The sequence below is a fragment of the Diabrotica undecimpunctata genome, chromosome 6, assembly GCF_040954645.1.
Source record: "Diabrotica undecimpunctata isolate CICGRU chromosome 6, icDiaUnde3, whole genome shotgun sequence".
Taxonomy (NCBI): Eukaryota; Metazoa; Arthropoda; class Insecta; order Coleoptera; family Chrysomelidae; genus Diabrotica; species Diabrotica undecimpunctata.
Window position 1 is genome coordinate 31367867 of NC_092808.1, and position 21856 is coordinate 31389722.

The window sequence follows — 21856 nt, forward strand, 5'->3', positions numbered from 1 at the left end:
GATCACAGAACAGTTGTCAAAAAATTTCTGTTATTTATTGCAAACTTCCCACCAGACTTTTGTCACGTTGACATTTATTAATCATACATAACCAAAAACCATACGAAAATGATGATGATGACAGTGATGTGACGTTTTTGGTTATGTCGTCAGCTTTGGAGGAAATCCCTGGTATAAATTTTTGAATGAAAGATAAGGTATGCTGATGCTGATTTTTTTCACACGTTTAAAATCAGATAACCTATATATGATAAATAGTTCTACAATTAATTTTAGTCATACCTTCATTTTTGAGTGAACCGGCGCAACGTGTAACAATTTGAACATATTTAAAAGTTAGAAGATACAATGGCTAAACGAGTGCAACCTTCTTGGAATGTTTCTAATACTGATCCCCAACCAGTATTAAAAGTTTATAATAGTTTAACAAGACAAAAGGAGGTATTTGTACCCCGTTCTGGAAAGAAGGTTAATTGGTACAGCTGTGGCCCCACTGTGTATGATGCTTCGCATATGGGACATGCAAGGTATTTATTACTATAATTTACCTAAATTTAGTTAATTGATATTTGTTGAAACGATAAAGCATTAGATTATGCAGTTCTGTTAAAAATCATACAATTTTTTAGACTTTAACTAGAGGAGCATTTCTTCCAATTCAGTATCAAATAAGGTTTTTAAAATGTTCATTCTTGCTTAATTTTGTTAAACAAAAATAATGACTTTCTTTTAATTGATCCAATAACGTAGTACCATGAATTATACTAATATGGTTAGCAAGAGAACCACAGGTTTTAAACTAAATATTGTTCTGAAACACAAATTAAGAACTCCACAAATTGGTTCTTATGTTTCATACCCTCCCTCCACATAAATTCTTGGAGGTATGATGGAAATAAACCTCTGGAAGTTCTGTATTGTCGACCTCTTCTTGGCACGCATCCAAACACTTTCTATGGCTTGTCTATGAGCACTGTTATCATTTATTTATTTATTTCAATGGTAGAACCATTTACAATAAAATACAACAAATAGTAAAAAGTAAAGATCATGTACAATAAACATCAAAATAATAACAAAGAAACAAGTAAACAGTTAAAATTTGTACATTAAAACAGTATATCAAATGACAAAAGTAAAAAAAATACATATAAAAAAATATCACATATCTAGATTAATAATTAGATTCTTAAGTTGCCTTTTGAAAGCATTAATGTTTGGGCAGAAAGGATCCAATAGGAGGTCCAATTTTCGACAAGGGAAAATGACGAGCATAATCAGTCCTATGAAAAGGAATATAAAAGAGTGCAGTGTGTCGAGTTCTATGTATTGTGTTTAAGTGTACATTGGCTAATAACGAGAGACATTAATAACGTTGTTTAGAATTTTAAACAAAAATAACATATCAGCTCTCAACCTGCCGTTCTTCAATGTAGCAATGTTAAATTGAGACATTATAGAATAATGAAAATATTCTATGAAATAATTTTCAGTATTTTTTATATAATATGTGCTTTAAAAGCTAAAGATCTTAGAAACTTCCTCTGAACGCTCTCCAATCCATCAATGTATACTTGATGAAATGGGGGCCAAACAACAGAGCAGTATTCAAGACCTAAGCATACCAGAGAGCAATACAATCATTTGAATAAAATAGGTAAAAGATCATGACTTATGATAAATGCACAATCCAATAATACACCCAAATCTCTTATCTCAGTAACTGAATCCAAGAGTACATCATTAAGAACATATCTATTAGCTATTAGATTATTTATACGACCAAATGAAATACAAGAACATTTAGTTGGATTTAAGCTTAAACCATTTTGTTTTGTCCATAAACATATATTATTTACATCATCTTGCAGGAAATCTCTATCCGATTTATTATGTATACAACAAAATAACTTAAGATCATCAGCAAATAGCAGGAAGTGTGAGTTTTTGATAGCCTTACCAATATCGTTAATGAACAAGTTAAAAAACAAGGGACCACAATGAGACTCTTGTGGTACACCAGAATAACAATGGAATTCTTTTGAAATATAATTTTTAATACAAACTTGCTGTGTAAGTCCCATCAGAAAACTTTTAATCCAATTAACAATGGGGTCACCAAAGCCAGATGCATGAAGTTTGTAGACCAAGAGATTATGATTAACCTGGTCAAAGGCCTTTGAGAAATCAGTGTAAAGACTATCAGCCTGAATTTTATTCTCAAATGCACCCAACAAGTATTGTTGGTAATTGACAAGGTTTGTTACTGTTGACTTCTTGTTAGAAAATCCATGTTGTTCATCAATAATTATGTTTCTGCAAGCCCAGGTGAGATTTATTGATACCAATTTATTAAGAAGTTTTGGGATTGCTGATTGAATAGTTATACCTCTATAATTGTTAATACACTCGCGATTGCCGGATTTATAGATAGGTATAAGAAAACTATTTTTCCAATATTGTGGAAATACAGATGATGACAATGATAAATTGAAAATTTGTTGTAAAGGTTTACAAAGGGAAAAAATACAGTTCTTAATAGGTGCTGCAGGTATACCATCAGGCCCTGAAGATTATGTAGTTTTTAAACTCATAATCCCCTCAAAAACATCAGTCAGACTAAACTTCAGAATCTGAAAATCCACACTAGTCCAATTTAAAATCAGGTACATTATACTTACTATCATTATATGTACCTGAAAAATAAAAGGCAAATAGATTGACTATTTCATCACCATTCTATTATATCCCCACCTTTATTAGACATTACATTAGGATAAGCACTAGACCCACATGTAGTACTAACATACCTCCAAAAAGAGTGGGGATTACTTGAAAGATTTGCTTGAATATTCTCTAAATAGTTCTTATAACATACTGCTTGTAATGATTTACATCTTTCCCTTAACACCGAAAATTCCTCATATGAGTTGCCTGATGCTTTAAAAAATCATCTGGGTTTACAAAGTGATTCTGATGAATAACAGTTCGTTGATCATACACTACTCCATCCAGGAGACCAATATTCCTATAGGCTCCCCATCCATCAGTAACAATTACCGTACCTGGTAGATTTGTTCTAAAAAGAATATTACTGTATTCTATGACTAAATATTTGTAATATTTGTAACATACTTTGATATAATGGAAAACAAAGTCTCTTCATTTCATGCTGGAACCAGTGTAAGAAACATTTTTTTTAGTGTTCCTTTCTATTGCTCCAAAACTCCATTGCTCTTTCCTCTATGGTACTTCCTGTGGAAGAAGTAGGATTCATCAACCTCTACAGTGAGGGGTTCTCCATTTTCATCATATCCTTCTAGTTCCATAGGATGCTGCTCCAAATATCTGCTGCAAACTTCATGGCAGAAATTACACCAGTTGGTCACAGTAATACTGGTGGTACCTAACAGGGCTTCCCTGTGGATTAGTTTCTGTGGGAAGTCATTTGCAAATCCATGTATAATAATTATCAGTTGGGAAAGGGCCAGATGACTTCCCACAAAGAATGATTCATCACATATAGATTTTGATGTTAAGCATTCCTTACACTTCCATATATATTCATCTCTGCAGCCACTGAGTTTCACAAATGTCTTGCTTATATTGCATGTGTTGCACACTATACTAGTTTTAATTAAATGTTGCAATGATCACAACACTATAACAACATATACATTAATAAATGCAATAGTAAGAAGTCTGGTTGAGTTTACCGAAAGTACAGTGCAAATGTCAAAAATATTTCGGTTTTGCAGTGTTGGCATGTTTTTATAATGCATATGTTGTATGATTCAAATATAAAGAGATAAAGCTTTTAAAAAGTACATTTTGATTATACTATTTTATGAATTCTGCAATTTTTAATTTATATGAAGCAATAACGAGTAAATATTTATCTCTTTCATTAAGTCATTTCAATTTGTGTCATTTCAATTAAGTCCTATCAAAAGTTTTAGCAAAATTTTTGTTTTGCTAAAACTTGTTATATTTAAAAAATATCTAAATTCTACCAATGATAATAGAAAATAAGCTCTTATCTCCTAACTCAACTAGACTAAACTAAACTAAAAATAAATATATGTTTGGCTTATATTGGCAAAATCAACGACGCAGTACCAGACAAGCACAATTTTAGAAAAGAAATAAGTTGATTCATATATAAATTTTACTATATGATTCAAGTTTGTTTATGCATTTGTGATGCTTTATGATAATGACCAATTATGGTCATGGTTTTTCTACCACCAGGTTTTGATCCATGTATGCAAATTTTGCAATCTTTTTTACTATTTTTTCTTTAATAAATAATATGAAATTGATTATTCATTTTATTCACAATTATTTGTAGAAGTTCATCCATAAAAAAGTTGAAATACCCAATTCAGACATCAAACTTTTGAATTTTTTAATATCCAAACCCTTGAAATAGTATGAAAAAATATATTAATCTCAAGTACACTAAATAAAAAAAAAGTTGATACATATGGGCAAAATAAAAAGGAGTGGTAGCACACAAGGAACAGGTTACAATAAAATCAAGGTGATTCATGCATCAATTTAGCCATACAATTTGTTTGGTAAAATTTGTTATAGTTTTGATTATCTTCATAATATAACTTTAAAAAGGTGGACATACCAACAAAGGGTAACTAAACTAGTTCAGAATAGTTCAGTGAACAAACATAAAGCACATATTCTTTAGATCAGATAAATATATAAGAATAATTCTATAAAATCTTTTACTATTATCAATAATATATACACCACTGACACCAATTGTGTTGTTCAATGATTATTAGTTAGAAAGAAATATTTGCTTTATCTCAATGTTTTTTATAGTGTTTATAATTTCAGTTTTTTTACAAAGATAATAGATAAAAACCACGTCATATCAGGTTAATACTTCTAATATCAATATGACATGCAGCATTTTAACATATTGAGAAATAGTAATAATACTAAAGATGATAAAGACAGAAAATGACATTAAATACAAATATGAAACTCCAGAAAAACATACAATAGCACATCAGTATAATTATGTAAAGATTAACATCTATGTGACCAATAAAAGACCTCTCTCTGTCTTTCTATCTACACTGGGTGATCAAATTATTAGAGACACTCCATAAAATTTTATTTTTTGGTTAATAATGGTATGTAATTGAGCTAGAAAACATATTTTTGTGCTTAATTCTATTTTACTGTGATTTAGAACCTTATAAAGTTTACGAATATTAAAAGAAACGAGTAATTACATGAAAACACTTTATTGTTTTGTGTTTATTTATACACACAAAAATTATGCCTTAAGCCTAATACTTGGTAGTGTCACCCTTTGCAGCAATGACTGCCTGGCACCTTCTTGGCATACTTTCTAAGCATTTATAGCAATTTTGTTGAATTTTTCACTTCTGTGCCATACTGCTATTAAGCACTTGATCATTTAACGCTTTGTGGTTATAATTTCATTAGAAGTTTCTTTCTTCATGAGCTTCCAAAGATTTTCTATTGGACTCAGATCTAGCAAATTGCCAGGCCAGTCGAGCACCTTTATCTGGTTGTCAGCAAGGAATTTTGTAACCTTGCTTTGCTAACATTTGTGTTTTTTGTTGCCTTGTGACAAGGCGCTGAGTCATGCATAAACGTGAAATTCTTATTCAGGAACTACTCCTGGACCTAAGGAAGCATTTTTGTTTGCAGTACTCTCAAGTACTGGTACTGCCGCATTGTTCATTCGACAATGTAGAGTCTACCAGTTCCTTGAATGCCTACAATAGACCACACCATGATGTTCAGGGGTGCTTTACCGTCCTTACAATACAATCTGCTTTGTATTTTCCCCAGGTCTTCTCTTCACAAATTCAGCTTTATCCATGAGGATCTGCACTGTAGATTCGTCCGAAAAACAAATCTTTTTTTTTTTCATCTCGTGGTGTAATCTTTTTCGTCCACATTTTTGTTTGCCCCTTGGGGTCAAATCCAAATTTTCGTCAAGTTTTTTCGTTATTCGATGCACAGTTGCCCTTGAAACTTTAGAAATTGATGATATTTTTCTGTTGGAGTGACAAGTGTTCAATAATAAAGTTTTTATTTTCGCTATTTTCCTTGGTGAGATGTCTTTGGCTTTTGATGTTTTGGTACCACTGGTGTAACGAACATGCAATGTTCATGTTGTCAGACTATTTATTGTACTTTCATAAAGTGTTACACGGTAATCAAATATGGAAATAAACGCTTTAATAAACTAATAGCCATTATTTAAAATAATATTTTTTCAACTAGAAAACTCGTGTTAAGCCAGAACCAGCCCAAAATTTTTTAATTAAATTAAAATTAAGCTCAATTATATACCCCTTTTTGTAAAAAAAGTTGAATTTCACTAGATGGCTCTAATAAATTGAGCACCCACTGTATCTTTCTGTCTTTCAATGGAGTTAGCACAAATCAATGAAACATAAAATTCAGACTTCACATAATTTTCCCTTTTCGCTAGTGTTTAGTTCATCCCATCTTTGTACCTATACCTCCTCCATTTGTTTGTAACTGTTATGGTTTTGTACCCTTTTGTACATCACAGAACTACTTTCTGTAGAACTTGAAGAAAATTCAAAAGAAATAGGTCAGAAACATGGATCATGACAGAAAAAACAATAAACCTTATTGGTACTTTTCTTCTTCTTCTTCCTCTTTATAAGCAATTCTGCTTGTTCATTGGCGGATTAATACCTCTATGGAAGGTTGTCACTCCATCTTTTGCGCGGTCGTCAGATACTTCTTCTGCCGATATGTGACTTATCTTTTGCTATTTTGACAACACGGGTCTCCTCCATTCTGCTTATGTGGTTATCCGATTCTTTTTTTCTATTTTGTGTCCATTCATTTATACACTGTAAATTACATTTTCTTCTAATATCTTCACTTCTTTTTCGATCTCTCAGCGTATTTCCTGTAATTCTTCTCAGTATTCTCATCTCTGCAGTTTCCAGTATTCCAGTATTCCATTATTAGTACTTTTGAAAGAAATATATTGAGAAGGATATTGGGCATCCATTTGTGACAATGGTATGTGGAAAATAAGGTTCGACCAGTTATATTAATAATACAAAGAAATTACAAAGATTGCGCTGGACAAGTCACTTTATAAGAATGTATAATAAGAGAACACATAGTAGAACACCTAGTGGAACTATGGTGGGACGTCAGCCAGTAGGAAGACCAAGGAAGAGGTTGATAAATGAAGTGAGAACCGATGCCTATAGAGATATTGAGGGTGGATAACTGGATGAGAGTTGCCAAGAAAAGGGATGCTTGGTGGCATATGCTGGGGGAGGCCAGGGTGGAAAATAAGGTTCAACCAGTTATATTAATAATACAAAGAAATTACAAAGATTGCGCTGGACAGGTCACTTTATAAGAATGTATAATAAGAGAACACATAGTAGAACACCTAGTGGAACTATGGTGGGACGTCAGCCAGTAGGAAGACCAAGGAAGAGGTTGATAAATGAAGTGAGAACCGATGCTATAGAGATATTGAGGGTGGATAACTGGATGAGAGTTGCCAAGAAAAGGGATGCTTGGTGGCATATGCTGGGGGAGGCCAGGGGGGGGGGTGTTGCCTCTTGTAAAATTTCTAATATTAAGTGGTTAGCTTATGTTTTAGACTTACGATGCTTATAGAATAACTTCAGCCTTTTGACATTCAGCTGAACCTTTAGTCACATAATTATGAAATTATCTGGAACACTGGATATCCTAAAAGTTTATATAATATTGAATTTCCTTAACATTAATAAAAAACAAAACCCAGCACTACCGATAAATACAGACATCGCTGAGCTGGACCAAAGAGAGTTAAGACTGAAATCCAGACATCCACCTACTAGAACTGCTGCAAGATTGTCTGATTTCACTACTGAGGAGCACTGGATGGGCGAATGGAATCCAGATATCAGAAATGATAATCTCATAGAAAACCCTACAATTAAACCAGACAGCTTTTCTCTTCCTCGTCGTGAATGGTGCAACCTTAATAGAATTGTTCATGGAGTTGTTCATGGAGTTTGTTGCAAGTCTCTGAACCAGTGAGGTATAAATGCCAGTCCGGGATGTGACAAATGCAGCGCTGATGAACAAACAATTAACCACATCGTCTTCGAGTGCCCAGCCACCAAGTTCGTTGGCGATCTTCAAGAAATCCACCAACTCACTCCCAAGGCAAGAGATTGGCTTCGAGGCTGTAACCTTCGACTTTAATAATTTTTATTTTATATGTTCTATGTTTGTGTTTTTTTATTTATTATTGTTATTATCATTATTTTTTTAATTTAAAACTGCATTGTGCAAAGTTCATACGAATATATAACATTGATCTGAACTGTTTTCTTATGACAACTTAATTATTATTATTTTGTCTATTAATTTGTTATTTCGGCTTTTAGATTAGAAGCGGTATTCAAAATGTAATTTTTTAATCAAAAAAACTATCTAATTTTTTTGATACATTGGTTTTGGTATTAGAATACATAATTACTTAGCATTGTGCTGCAAACAATTATTGAAGTTGGATATATGATATTTGATCCAATAAAAATGATAAGAAGTAGCAATTTCTTTAAAGATCGAATCTAATCTAATCTATTACTATTTTTAACAAATTTAATGCAGATTTAATAAATTCCCCAATGGACTTAAAGCAAAGTTACAGATACTTATTTTAGGTTTTTGATTTGAAAACTGGTTTACTCTGGAGATAAGTGTGCTAAAGTGCACATTTATCTTAACCTAGCATAAGTTATCACTTGTTAGGATTATTTTAATGAACATTATATCTGTTATTTTTCCATTCCTAATCATCAATTAAATAAGGGTCTTAATCATACAAAAAAACTAAGATGATAAAGACAAAAATTTGGAAAACAAATTATTTCCACTTGGAAATGATTTGACTATGTGTCTGCCACACATAGAACCAAGATTTAATTTTTAAAGAAATAAACAGGCACATTCTTTAAACCGAAGTTGTTGTATGTAGAACCTATAGATCGTTACTCGCTACCTATAATCCCTGCGGTTTTTTTACCTTGATTGCTACCGCGTCCCTGTGAGTACTGTGAGACTTCGGGACCCCCTTGTGCTTAAAAATACTTAAACTGCTTCAGTCGCTGCATTGAAAATTTAGAGATACACTAAATAATTTATTATATTTCCTTGATTTTCTGGTGCTATGTCAGTCAACAGTACCAATTGCTGAAATAAAAGCATGAATTCTTGCTATAAAACGAAATGTCGGATTAATTATTAGAATTTTTATGTATGGTTTTCGTAAGTTATTAAAATAATATTAGTTTTATTGTTATCTTGTTTTTTAGCATCTGTTGTCAAACACAGACGTGTTTATCTTAGGCAAATAAAAAATATTTAAGGGTAAGCCAATTGTAGAGTGAAAAAAATCGATTTTATGTTTATTAGTTTAAAATATGCTTTGAACCTTCTATAACAAGAGAAAACATTTTATATCGCTTGCAATTTTTTAATTTTACAAGGGGGTTTGAAAGCTTGTTGACGTCTCTATATGTAAAACAGTAGCGATTTATATAACATAGAATTTTCGACGCAGCAGTCTTGAAAATAATCGATCTTCCGGAGCTGTATTGCAAGATTATTACGCAAAAACAGAAAAAAGTTATTTCATTTATAATAATAATTTATGAGTTATGCCAATTGTTTTTCTTGTTTATAATCATCATATATTTTATTTTATTGTTTACTATTTTAATTAATTGACCAGCTATTTCAATATTCCTACACAAACAATTATAATGTCTCTCCTTAACGGATGAATCCTTTATATCAACATATTACTTAAATAAATAATACCAAACAGGCACAACTAAAGTGAAAAGTGTAACATCCTAAATCGATTTGTTATGTCGAGTAATCGTATTAAAAAAAATTGATTAACTGTTTTAAAGTTTCAATATAGTTTACACGTAAAATGCATGATATAATGCTAATAATTTTATACAAAATAGACTCACAGAATAGTAAAGATAAAATCATAAAGTCGTAAAATCGTATATCTGTGCTGACTTGTTTTACGTGCAATAGAATTTTAATTTTATTGACGTACGTGGCGATACACTTTTATATTTGAATTTTTTCGGTTGTTAAATGTAACTTACATATTTGTTATTAACATAAATTATAATTTGAATGCTGCACCGTATCATATACTTGGTTTTACATGTAAATAAAACACACATAGTTGATTATATTGGTGTAATTGAACAATTTTGTGAAAGTCTTAAACTTTTTCTGGTTTTTGTACTATACGATGGTGTGGTAATAAGCGATCCGTCTATAATAATACCTGACGCCACGTCTCCTCCATACGTCTCCAGGAAATTCTATTTGCGCAAGTTGCATCTAGTTAATGCACTATTCTCCGTATGTTGTCTGTGTCTCGCGCCGGTGGTTTTCTTCACGGGGTCTCCATCTATCGCAAACGTTGGAACGCAAACAGGAAACGAAGCATTTAAAAATTCAATATTCAAAATTCAAAAATCCAAAATGTATATGTATATTAAAATAAACAATAATAATATTTAAAACACATCTCACAATGTGAGTTTTTATGTAGTTACTATACATGCAAAAGATGGACCCGATCGGTCGAATAGTTTTTAAACAATTCTATTTGTTTATCCCATTTGAGAAAAAAAGTTCATTTTCAAAAGGATGTACAGGTGCTTTGTCAATAGAAGGGTATCCCTTTGTAGAAGGGCTTTTTAGTTTCATTCTCTTTGTAAAGTCTCAAATTTTCATGTTTTTAAAAAAGTATATTAATTGACCGGCGGATTACAACATTGGAAGATGCACCTTGGTTAGGTTCACCAGCAGTGCGATCTTGAGAATTCTCTTGACATGAATATATCTCAAAGTTAGAAGAAAAACCAGAAACTCCAGCTAGCACTAACAATTTGAAACCTCATTTATGCAGTTTTTTTTGGTAGATATTGTTTCATGTAGTATCCAATCTTGCTCGAACACATCTGTTCATCTACACAAAGGTATTGATTGAGAGGAATACTGCAAAAGTGTTGCTTTTTGTTTGTAAACTTTTTTTGAGTTTATTAGTTATAGGCCTTTTTTGTGTAGTATATTATGTCTTGGCCGAGAAAATCGAACTAGATTGTCATTATTGTTGAAATGGATAAACTGACGAATTTTCTCGAATCTATTTAGAGGCATAGACATTTTATAGGCTCAAAGGGAAGATTACCACTCCTGTATCATCGAACATTGGGCATCTGAACTAATGATGTATAGAAAATTATTCCAATGAACTGTTTGATATCCACAGAATTGAAAGAATCTTTTCTATTTGGATCACCAGTGATGTTTGTGAACACCTCTTCAGTGAAGAATTGGTAAGGTCTTCCTAATGCTAACAAATCTTCATTCAAATTTGTATCACTGTGAAATACTTTGTTTTTCATTCAAGCGCAGGCCCTTCTTTTTCCAAACAATACTCGGATTGGGAACTTTTTTCGTCACCTTCTTCACCTGATTTGAAACTGCATGAGAACTGGAAGGCCAAGTCACTTCGAATATGTCAATGACCACTGTTTCTCCTTCTACACCATTTTGATTAGAAACTTTTATTTTTGAATCATCGCTGTGATCAGGACAAAATATGATTTCTGCAATACTATCTGTATCTGAGAAATCAGCATCGTCATCACTTTCCAGACCAGTGAAATTCTCCCACTATTCTTTTAATTCTCTTCGTGATAAACGACGACTCATTCTGAAAGTACGTATATGTATAAAAAGGTATCCGAATGCATAGTGTTGTCGAAAAGCAACAAAACAAATAATTTCGATATCATTCACAAAGAGAAAAATTACAATATAGTTCACATTTTACTTTTTATTCAGTGTATTTTGCACTAAAAAAATACGCTATGATTATTCTCAACAAATTTATGAACTTCATCAAAAATCAACAAAGCGATAAGTAAGGTTAGGTTTTGATTTAAACACGTGAAACATTGCTAACGAAATAAAAAATCGGTTGCCTGTAAAGTCGGTTTTACGTGCGAAGATTTTACGTGCGAAGATTTTACGTGACAAAGTCTTTTTCTCGGTAGAATATTTATTGATATGACTGAATCGACTGAATTACGATTGATTGCAGAGTGATTTAAACTAATAATTTACTTAACACTATCAACATTTGTCAATAGTATGACATAACCTATAAACTCAGTTTCTCAACTTTTGTGTCAATCTAACAATTAATCAATCAATCATAGTTTACGATAATGAAATATTAGTGTACAATTATTTACCTTTATTGTTGTAGTTGTTGTAAATGACGAATCTAAGCACTCCACATTTTCACTACAGACACAGCTGACGATACTTTAACCACACGTGTGAACTTGTATTATGACGCTTTCTCGGTTTTCCAACGCCAAGAACGCTCGAGAAAGACAGAGACACAAGCACGCACCGATTCAACGCGCCTAATTCTCTAGTGCTGCGCGCGCAGCGGACCGATCATGTTTGAGTGGGAGAGAGACGCAAGGCATTCGCCGGTCCGGCGGGCCTCTCTCTCGTTCGGTGACTCATCGTAACAGACGTGAGCGGGCGTTACACTTTTTCATGAGTGACTCCGAGCCACAACCTAATTTAAGACGTTGTCACGTCAAAAACGTCACAACTGACAAACCGGATAGATAGAGCACATCAATGTCTTTCGACAACATCATGCATTCGGCTGCGAAGTAAGCAATTTAATTACACCCAGCCTGTGAGACATGTTCACCCCTAAGAATTAAGTTCGGGTGTAACAATTCATTGGAGCGAGGTGTATTAATTCGAGTAAAAACAGGAGTCACTCCACCGCGCTCCAATGCTCCAGACCATCCCTTTCCCCCCTATAGCTCTCTGATGCGTGATAGGGGCACAACTATCAGCCAAATACTCTTCATGTGGGAGTCCTGGGTAATAGAACTCCGATAGAATCTACGCTCTGATCTAGGCTCAGTTTGGAGACTTGGTGTTCAAGGAGTTGGGCCCTACGTGCCCGGGTTTTTGAGGAGTTTGTTAATTTTTTTGGAGGCTTGCGCCGGTTTTTTGTTAGTATTTTTTAAATTTTTTGTGGCCGAGGCCGTTTTTTGTGTGTTTTTAGGTTTTTTTTTTTTGGAGGGTTGCCTGAAACAAAAAATCATAATTAGTAAATGTTTATACTATATATTATGTATAATATAATACTATAATGTTAGTCCACTTAAAAGCTAGTGGGTTCTTGCGATTGTCCACGAGCTTTTCGAGCTAGTCTACTTTGTGTGCTGTTGTGTTATGTTTTGTATGATTTCTCTCTGTTGTTTTTATTATTTTCTCTCTAGTATATGTTTGGTTTTATTCTACTATTTGTTGTTTCGGTCTTTTGTGCTTCCATTTATGGAAAGCGTCGTACCTCATTATCTCTCGCATTATGTGACTTGGATAGTTCTCTAGCAAACTTTGTCCTTGCTTTGTCTTTCATTATCTCAGTCACTCTGATTTGCTGCAATTCTCTAAAGAGGAATCTTTCTGCAACGTATCTCGGTATGTTGGCTGCTTCTCCGGCTGCTGTTGTGTGCCGCTTGTATTTTCTTTATTGATGTATTGCATATGTGTACCAATGCAAGAGATGCATCTATACTAACTTCCTATACTAACATATATATTATGTTAGTATAGGAAGAATTATACTATTTATTAATTTATTAATCTTATCTTCGTTTTCATTGTTAGTGTTCTTTTTCTTATAGGCCTCTTATTGACATTCGGCTGCGAACAAACGCCGTACGGGTTTTATATTAATATAAAATATTGATAATAATTCTTTTAAGGGTCAATATTGCGTCATCCACTAAGCGACGTTGCCAATTTGTACATTATTTCTGAAATATCTCTAGTATACTACGTAGGTATTTCCGTACCTACAAATAGCATTTTTACTGTTTTAAGACTTAATTAATATACACGTATAATAGCAATAATCCTAAATTTTCCACTAAAAAGTCGAATTTCCGACTTAAAAGAAAGATAACTACAATTAGTGTAAGTAGAATGAGACATTTAAAAAGAAATTTCCCAAAGTAAACTGAAGTTTTTGAATGATATTTTAAAGTAAAGAATTATATAATTTAGTTTTATTCAGCCTACTTCTATTTCATAACATCACATTTTGCAATCTCTTAAATATTTTTAAATCAAACTGCAATATTATGATTAAAAAATATGCATATGTTTTACAAATATTGGACATTATATAAAAGTTGTTACATGTTATTTATAGGCTTCGGAAGAACTTTGAACTGATTTATCAGGTCTTTTTTATACAAGACCCATTTACCAGACAATATAAAGAGAATTCAATAATATTTCGAATCAGCTATTGTTTCTCTTTTATCACTCTTTGTTTGTATATCTGCTTGCATGTGATCGGTAAATATGTTCGTTGAGTTGTTTTATAAGATCAGACCTTAAGTAGAACAAAAATTTTGTGATGTAGGCCGAAAGGAGTCTTTTAATAAATATAAAGGATTTAAATATAAAGGATTTTTTAATTAAATTTTTTGTCATTTATGGTACATAGTATAGCCAACTACAGGAAATTCATTTTCCTTGTGATTTTTGAGTAGAACAGTTATTGGATCAAATTTGTTACTAAATAATATCTTAGATGTAAAAAATTAAAAAATTGAAGGACAATAGTATTAAATCTACAAAATACCTATTTTATATAGATAACATTATCTTTTTACGCTGTTTTTTAACGATTTACAATTGGAATAGCTAATATACGATCATGATTTCATCATCGAGTATGGCATCATGATAAATATTAATAAAATATCTTATCTGCGGATATTAGTTATGGGTACTTTTTTTTACAGTGTATTAAAGTTACAACAAGTCATCCTGAATCGGTTAGTTTTTATTGGCACTATAAAAAATGGTGAAACATGAAACTGCGGTTTTCGAGGTGACAATGTCTCTATAAATATTAGAAATCCTCCTCACCACCTTATTATGACGGTTTTTCAATTTTGTACCAAATCGGCATTCACAAAGAAGAAGCCTTTACTGGTTATATTCCTTGTACAATTATACAGCTCTAGACTTGGCTGCTCCGAATTTATATCGTCCGTCGATGGTCGATAATGATTTCAAACAAATGCTACAAAAAATTAAACTATCGCTAAAATGAGATATTTTAGCGATATTTATATTTTTTTTTATATATTTATATATTTTAACATATATATATATATATATATATATATATATATATATATATATATATATATATATATATATATATTTTGCAGAAAGCTTACTGATACCACCCGGCTGTCGCGGAAGTTACACTAAAACGTCTTTTGACGTAACCCGTCCTTAAAGAGTTACACAATGAAATTTTTTTTTTAAAACAAATTTTAAGACAATTTCCATACCACCCCAGAGGTATGTCTCTACTTAAATACTTCTACTTACTAAAAATAAAATAATTGTGGGAAACATTTTAATTTGTTTATGTACGGTTTCCAACCATTTCTAAACTTTTTATCATACATAATTAAATTACAATGGGCATTCTTAATGATCATTAGGTTAATTTGCTTAATGTGTTTAGGATCTTTGTAAGCGGTTATAATATATTTTACCTCTCGAGCACAACAGTTAGAAAGTTTCTGTCATATTGATCTAAACTCAGTATATTGTAATTCAAACGTGTAGTTTCAAGTGACCATCATGCCTAGACGTAAGTTGGATACTGATGAATTAATTGCAAATGTGCATAAATACTTTACCATGGAAAGAGACAATGGTGGACCTTTAAAGTCATTAGTCATTATTATGTATAAATCAACGCGTTTGTGACGCACTCGGGATAAGTGAAAGTAAGCTAAAAACTGTAATGAAGACTGTCAGAGATTCTCATGAAGAGCTTACTGTGAGTATCACGAAGACAAGAAAACAACTCGTAAACATTCTAGGAGCATTCTGATGGAGAAAAATTTTAAATTCGCAATATTTTGTATCGAATGCGTGAAAACAATCAACATGTCAGTTTAGATACTTTTGTCATCGAGTGCCATAGTCTGTGGACCAGTACGCACTCCGATGCGCATCGCCCCGCCTCTCATTTTCCCATTGGCTCTTGACCTGGAAATCCCTATTTATCGCTCGAACAGCGCATATAACTATTGGCGATTTTCAGGTTAGCCAAGTCAGTCCCTCACGGGCTCTCCGAAAGCTTAGTGCTCTTGGCGCTCTGCTCCTGTTTTATTTTCCATATTCTGTGGCTGGGAGTTATTATTCAACTACAAATTTGGTGTTTATTTCGACAATCCTTTGTCATGTAAGAAAATATCTTGCCTTTTTCAAGGCAAGATACCGAAGACCGAAATATTCCATACCCTGAAAATAGACCTAAGTAGAGGAGCTCTCGATGTTATGAAGCCCTCTACAGAGCATCCGGAGATATCAGAAGGTGTTTAGACCCTTATTTGTTTCCCCGGGGTGACACTTTACTGGCCAAAATAAGAGAAAGACAAGTTTCTGAAATTAAGAGGACTAGCCTTTGGAAAGTGCTGAGAGATTTAGGATTTAAATTCAAAAAAGAAAATAATAGGTTCCTTTTATGACAAAGGGGTAGTGTGGTTCACAAAAGAATTCAATTTTTGAGAGAATATACTAGACTTAAATCGGAAAATGCAACATTCGTATACTTAGATGAGACATGGATATTTGCAAAGGGTGGAATTAAAAGAATTTGGCAAGACGACAGCATAAAATTAATAAAACACACAGATAGCGAAGAATACCATGAAAGCATGAATGCAGATATGTTTGTTAAATGGCTTGAGGAGAAACTGTTACTTAGTCTGAGTGAACCATCAGTTATAGTTTTAGATAATGCACCTTACCATTCGGAGATTTTGGTGGAACAACCAAAACAGTCGTGGAACGTACCGAGCATAAAAAATTGGTTAGTTAAAAATAATATCAATTTTCCGGAATATGCCTTCAAATCAGAGTTACTGGAAATTTCGATACGTAATGAAAAAGCAACAGTTTATATAGTTGACCAAATTGTATCAACTTACTGCCATCAATGCCAGTTTAATCCCATCCAACACATCTGGGGTATATGTAAAACGTATTATGATCATCACGTTGGATGCAGTGGATACAGTGACGATGCTGTTGGGAATATGTAGCAAGAAGCTCTTAAAACCGTAACTACAGAAATATTGGCCAAAACTGTAAATAAATGTGAAAAATTAATAGAAGAGTGGTGGATCCGGGATAGTGATATTTACAAAATAATTGTACAACAGGTTAACCATTATATTTATACATTCAGTTTTAGCCAAATAAACAATAATATTTAAAATTCCATTTGAGTTTTTGCTCCTCATTTTATACAAATTAACTCTACAGGTAGAAATATTCTAAACAAAGTAAGTAATTAAAAATATTATGGAGAACTCCAGTGCAGTTTACCGCGCCTTTTAGTACAACGAAACGTTTTCTGCGAATTCCATGAATCGTTTTGAGGTGTAAGTTGGTTGAATTTACTGTATACTATAACTTATAAATTAAACCTGGGAGAGGGGGAGGATGTCCATACGTTGGGTATTACAGTGGGTGACATAACATTAAACCAAGGGGAAGTTTTGTATTGGAACTAAAAGATAAATGAAGAATTCCAGGTCCGAGTACGCCCACTATGCAAACCAACATTCAAGTATTTTGAAGTACACAACGGCAAGCTTTGGGACGTGGGTCAACAGATCTATTCAGAATCATACTAACTGAAAGATAACAGAGAAAAATTTAACCAAATAAAAAATAAAAGGGCGCCATCTTATCTTAGTGATAGTGATAAATTTTTTTCAAATATGGGAATCATAAAAAATGGCAAAAATCGCACATTTATTTATTTTTGACCTTGATAAAAACTGATCAATCTGATTGATTTCGTGCGCGTAACTGACATTTAAAATTGTCGATCGCTTCAAGCGTTGTTTCTGAGAGAACAATTCATTCTACAGAAAAACTGTCAATAACATTTTTGTTTAAAATTATCTCAGCTACATTTTTTATTTGAAACATTTTTTCTACAGATTCTTGATAAATCGATTTTTTACGTTTCCCCCACCCTACGAGGGGCGTTTTAGGGGGAAGAAGGGGGGTAAAAGTGTTAAACTTTTTTGCATATTTTTCAGAGCCCCAAAATTGACATTCTCAACAAAATTCTAAATTCATCTAAAATTATTAAAATTTGTAAGATCGAAGCGTAAATTTTTACTTTGTGCATGCTTGACTCATAGCCGTTTAGAAAATTCATTGAACAGATCTTATTACCTTTTTATTTGATGTTTAAAATTAATTTTTTTCTTTCAGGTCGTATATTACTTTTGATATTTTACGAAGAGTATTGTCAGACTACTTTGGATATGATATTTTCTACGTAATGAATATAACCGATATTGATGATAAAATTATTAAGAGAGCTCGACAAAATTACCTTTTTAAGAAATACGTTGATGAAAATCATCCCTTAGAAAGTGTGCTTGCAGATGCCAAGTTAGTATTACAAAATGTACAATCTAGGGTTAAAACTACTACAGATCTTGACAAGAAGAATATGTTAGAGAAGATGTTAACAAGGTACGTCGATGTAGAACTACAAATACGATCAATTTAATACCGTGATGTTATTCGTTTTTAAAAAGTTTTATTTTTTAGGTTAGCAGCTTCAGTAGAGGAGTTAGAAGAATCAGTCAAAAGTGGAGATTCACTTAAAGTAGAAAATAGTAAACAACAATTTATTTTAGACGGTAAAGATCCTATTTCAGAATGGTTAGATCAGAAACAGGGAGATACTGTACGAGATAATGCCATATTTAGTTCTCTTCCACGGCATTGGGAACAACAGTTCTATAAAGATATGGACGCATTAAATGTAAGCATTATTACTGATATAAAGTCATTTTTATGTACTATTTACGTTTCGAAGAGTATCAGGGCTAATACTAGGTGGTTGAATCGTAAAACTTGCCGTGTTACCTTCCTTTATACGGTAGACCCAAGAAATAGCAAACTACCCTTCTACACTTCTAAACTGCACTAACCTTGTTGGTATTGCTACACTACTATCTACATTCTGTTAATGGTCTTGCTATACATTTTTCTTCGTTACGTAAGATGAGAGCGGTTTTTGTGATTTTTTCTCTTTTTGTTGTCTGGGATCTGTCGAAGTTTGTTTATTTATCCCAACACTTTGTGGTCTTTAGGTTTCTCCCACATAAAATTTTTTGCAATCACAAGGTATTTTATAGATGCAGTTCTTTGACCTCTTTATGTTGTTTGGTTTGGTTTTGGATATAATAGGTCTCAGTGTGTGGATTGTTTTGAATGCTCTTGTGATATTGTATTTATTTCATATCTTTTTTAATTTTTCTGATAAACCCGTTACATATGGTATTGTTTTCATCTTTAAATCCCTTCTTGTGGGTGTTTCTCGATTGCTTTTGATGTTACATTGTTTTCTTTTTTTAATATTTTGAAGTTCTTTGTTTATGAGTGACAATGGATAATTATTTTTTGTTAAAACCTTCGTTAGCAGGTTTTTTTTCTTCCTGAAATGCATTTTCGTTGGAGCACGTCTTTTGAGCTGTATCTTAATATAATGATTTAATATTCTCTTTTTGATATTTATGTTATAGTTTGAGTAATAATTTAAATATCTGTTGGTGTGGGTTCGTTTCCTGTAGACTTTGGTTACATATCCTGTATCCTCCTTTGTGATTAGCATATCCTACATTCGCTGAATTAAAAATTCCCTAATTTTTAATTTTTTTTCTAGACTTACAGAATTAATTTTTTTTGAGTGGTGAGGAGCAAGCTCGTCACCTCAAACCTTAACTTAATAAGTACCCAAAAAGAATTTTTTGTTAGCTTTTATTCCTTTAGCCGATCTGTTCCAGTTTTGTGGCGCCAGGAAGTCTCCTTTCAACCTCTTTCGTCTGCTACAAGATGTACATTCATTATATGACATGCACACTGTGGTTACTCGGTGTAATATCTTCGAGGACGTGAGAGTAGGATTTGCTGGAAGAGTAATTTTATTTCTAGAACCCCTAACTTCTAGTGGATTTTTCTCAAAGGTTTTTACGAAGTGGGAGTCGGTAACTCACTTAGCCTCCCAAATCCTTTACTAGTCTTATCAACCACCAGTTTTCAATTTATTCCTTTTTTTAATCCATTCACCAATTTTCAGTTTTCTTGTTCTATTTTGAACACGGCACACACCTGTTGTCTGAGCGTACCTTGTTTTTAGGGTTTATAATATTTTTAATATATGGTAAGAAAGACTTTCGCCTTTTGGTTGTCGTTGGTGGTCGAAATTGCGTTTGACTCTTTTCGGAATGTGCCTTGTGGTATATCTGTTAATCTTCTTCTGGTGCACTTCATTATTGGATGTTTGCGTTTACTACATCCGATTGTTCTATATTGTTATAGTTGAACGTTCATGCCCGTTCAACCTCTGATATTGCGAAGCCATGGCATGGCTCTTCTTCATATTTTTCATTTCTCATTATGCGGCCTATGTCCGAGGTCTTTCTTTTCTTAATACTGTTCGATTCGTAATGTGTTGTGTCCATGATATTCTGATCATTCTGCGATAAAGCCACATTTCAAAGGCTTCTAGCCGTCTCATGATATTTAATTTTAATGTCCAGGTTCCAACTCCATACAGAAGGACTGACCAAACGTACCATTTAATAACTGTAATTCGGATGTCTAAGCTTATGGTCATAGATATTTTGCTTTTATTTATTATACATTTTCCTAGCTTGTTCTATTCGTGGTTTTATTTCTATATCTGGATCCCAGTTATCATTTAGTACTACTCTATTATTTAGTTACTCTTAGTTTACTCTACTATTTAGTTTAGCTCAATGCAACAATTTTCATCGGTTTTGCTGATCACCATTACTTTAGTTTTTTGAAGATTTATTGTCAGTCCCATTGCTTCAGTTGTATTACTAACTCTGTCTAGTATATTTTGTAAGACTTTCATTTTTTCTGCTATCAGAACGGTGTAGTCTGCATGCCTGATATTCTTAATATATTTACCGTTTATTTTTATACTAATTTCGGCGCCCTGTGCTTGTTTGAATATGCATTCAGAGTACAAGTTAAAGAGCAATGGAGACATGATACAGCCTTCTTGGATACCCGTTCGTATACGGACGCTTTTAGTAGTGTGGTTGGAATATTTTAAGGGTGGTTCTTGGCTCCAATAAACGTTTTGAAATATGCGGAGATCTTTTCCATAAGGCTTCATTTTCTGTAGTTCATACAATTTTTCATGCTGGACTCTATCAAAAGCCTTCTGGTAGTACATGAAACACAGCTATACTTTTTTCTGGTGATCGAGGCATTTTTGAATAAGTGTTTGAGTCGCAAACAGCGCCTCTCTTGTTCGCAAGACCTTTTTAAATCCGAGCTGAGAGTCACTTATGTATAGCATCTATTAGTTTATTTACATTTATTTCTATTTCGTCTGGTTCACAAGTTTTTCAGTTCTGTGCACATTATATCGCATGATTTATCTCTATGTCTAGGATTGGGGGTCCTTCCATTTCTTACGTCGAAGTCTTTTGCAATTCAAGTCTGTCATCCGCAAAGGATTTTTCTATAAATTCCTCCCATACAATTCGTTCGCTTCTTTCTATAATTATTTTTTTTATTGTCAGCTAGAGTGCGT

The 21856-nt window shown here is 32.8% G+C and overlaps 1 protein-coding gene across 2 annotated transcripts in view; it reads left to right on the forward strand.

Moving 5' to 3' along the window:
- The first annotated feature begins 59 nt into the window (after positions 1-59).
- The window catches only part of CysRS (cysteine--tRNA ligase, cytoplasmic), a 38346-nt gene continuing 16549 nt past the window's right edge, over positions 60-21856 (forward strand). The window contains exons 1-4 of one of the 2 annotated variants that reach the window (XM_072534559.1): positions 60-197; positions 277-527; positions 18484-18750; positions 18829-19045. In XM_072534559.1, the coding sequence (XP_072390660.1) occupies positions 349-527; positions 18484-18750; positions 18829-19045 (663 nt within the window). In that variant the 5' untranslated portion in view covers positions 60-197; positions 277-348. Of the gene's footprint in view, positions 198-258; positions 528-18483; positions 18751-18828; positions 19046-21856 lie in introns of both variants that reach the window. The other variant, XM_072534560.1, reaches the window with a different exon arrangement.